Below are 1,426 nucleotides of genomic sequence, written 5' to 3' on the forward strand. Positions count from 1 at the left end.
TTGTAATGTGACAAAATATGGAAAAGTTCAAGGGGTATGAATACTTTTGCAAACCACTGTATATTGTATTACTAGACCAAGCATCTACACTCGCCTTGTTTTTTCTATTTTATATACAGTATTATAACCTAAAGTTCTTTTTCTAACTTTGTTTGGTGTTTCACTGTGGGAGGTATAGCCCACTTCTGAATGGCATGAAAGCCCTAAAGCCAACAGCTTCCCATACTTGATTTAACTCAATTTTTTTCTTATTGCAAGTATGTTACCAAGTAAAAATTTCTTACTCCATTGGCAGAACATTTTGACTTACCGGTAATTTGAGTTAAATTTTCAGACTAACAAGACAAATAATCTTACACATTCTGAAAACAAGATGATTATTCTGACACAGTTCTTGTTTAGTAAATCAGTCTCAAAACAAGATCAAAAAGACTTTTTGGCTGATATAAGATTTTAAAACTTGGTTAGGTGGACATTTTTTGCAGTGTACTGATTGTAACAGAAATACTTCTTACAAGTATCACTTACTCAGCACAATTTTAAACTGAAGCCTGGGAACTGTTTACTAGCTAACCTAGCTACCCTGAATGTGCTGAGGGAGCTTGTTGTAGTTTCTCATGGGAAGAACGAGTTGGGAATGGTTGGCTGACCATGGTTTTATGATGGGGGTGGAGCCCTGAGCACGGATCAGACGTAATCTTCCGTAGATGGTCACAAAGGAGTGTTTCCCATAGAACACCAAACAAAGTTAGAAAAAAAACTCTCATTTCTTCCGTTCTTCTCATCTCTAACAAGCTGCTCTGTCTCTGTATGTGTGTGGATGTGTGTGTATGTGTGTGGATGTGTGTGTATGTGTGTGGATGTGTGTGTATGTGTGTGGATGTGTGTGTTTGTGTGAACTGATATGTGAGTCAGCTTACATGCTTCTCTGCTAACCTGCTTGTGCTCTTTCAGTCTGTGCTTGAGGACCTGTCCCCTCTGGAGGTCCAGCTGAGCAGGCTTAAAGAGAAGGCCCAGCTGTTGTGGGACGAACACTCAGCTGGCAAAGGCTTTGTGCACCGAGTGTCGCAGCTCTCTGCTCAGTACCTAGCTTTAACCAACCTGACCAAGGTAACGTCATGCCTGGGCATCGGGACTTCTGGAGGGGAGTAGTTGGAGAGGATTAGACTGGACAGAGATCTGACTCCTCATTATAAACTATTTTTATCTTCTGTCTTTTATGGGGATGGGTGTGTTAAAGGGATCCACGATTAGTTGTAACATTAGACTTTATTTAATAAACAAATATTTTAACTGTAAAATAAATACTGTAAAAATACTGTAGGCTGTTTAGTTTTTATAATTTTTAAACTAAAATTTAAAAATATATTTTAACATGGATGGGGCCATTTTATTTACACGCAAAGCATTCTGGGTAAATGATGAC

At 38.6% G+C, this 1,426-nt stretch overlaps 1 protein-coding gene across 1 annotated transcript in view; it reads left to right on the top strand.

The window, feature by feature from the left end:
* syne1b (spectrin repeat containing, nuclear envelope 1b) overlaps window positions 1-1,426 on the top strand; it is a gene marked incomplete in the record, with an annotated part of 311,340 nt that overhangs the window by 136,536 nt on the left and 173,378 nt on the right. Inside the window, 1 exon segment of the mRNA XM_014021303.1 lies at window positions 955-1,110. Coding sequence (XP_013876757.1) covers window positions 955-1,110 — 156 coding nt within the window.

The sequence above is a fragment of the Austrofundulus limnaeus genome, unplaced genomic scaffold, assembly GCF_001266775.1.
Source record: "Austrofundulus limnaeus strain Quisiro unplaced genomic scaffold, Austrofundulus_limnaeus-1.0 Scaffold287, whole genome shotgun sequence".
NCBI lineage: Eukaryota > Metazoa > Chordata > Actinopteri > Cyprinodontiformes > Rivulidae > Austrofundulus > Austrofundulus limnaeus.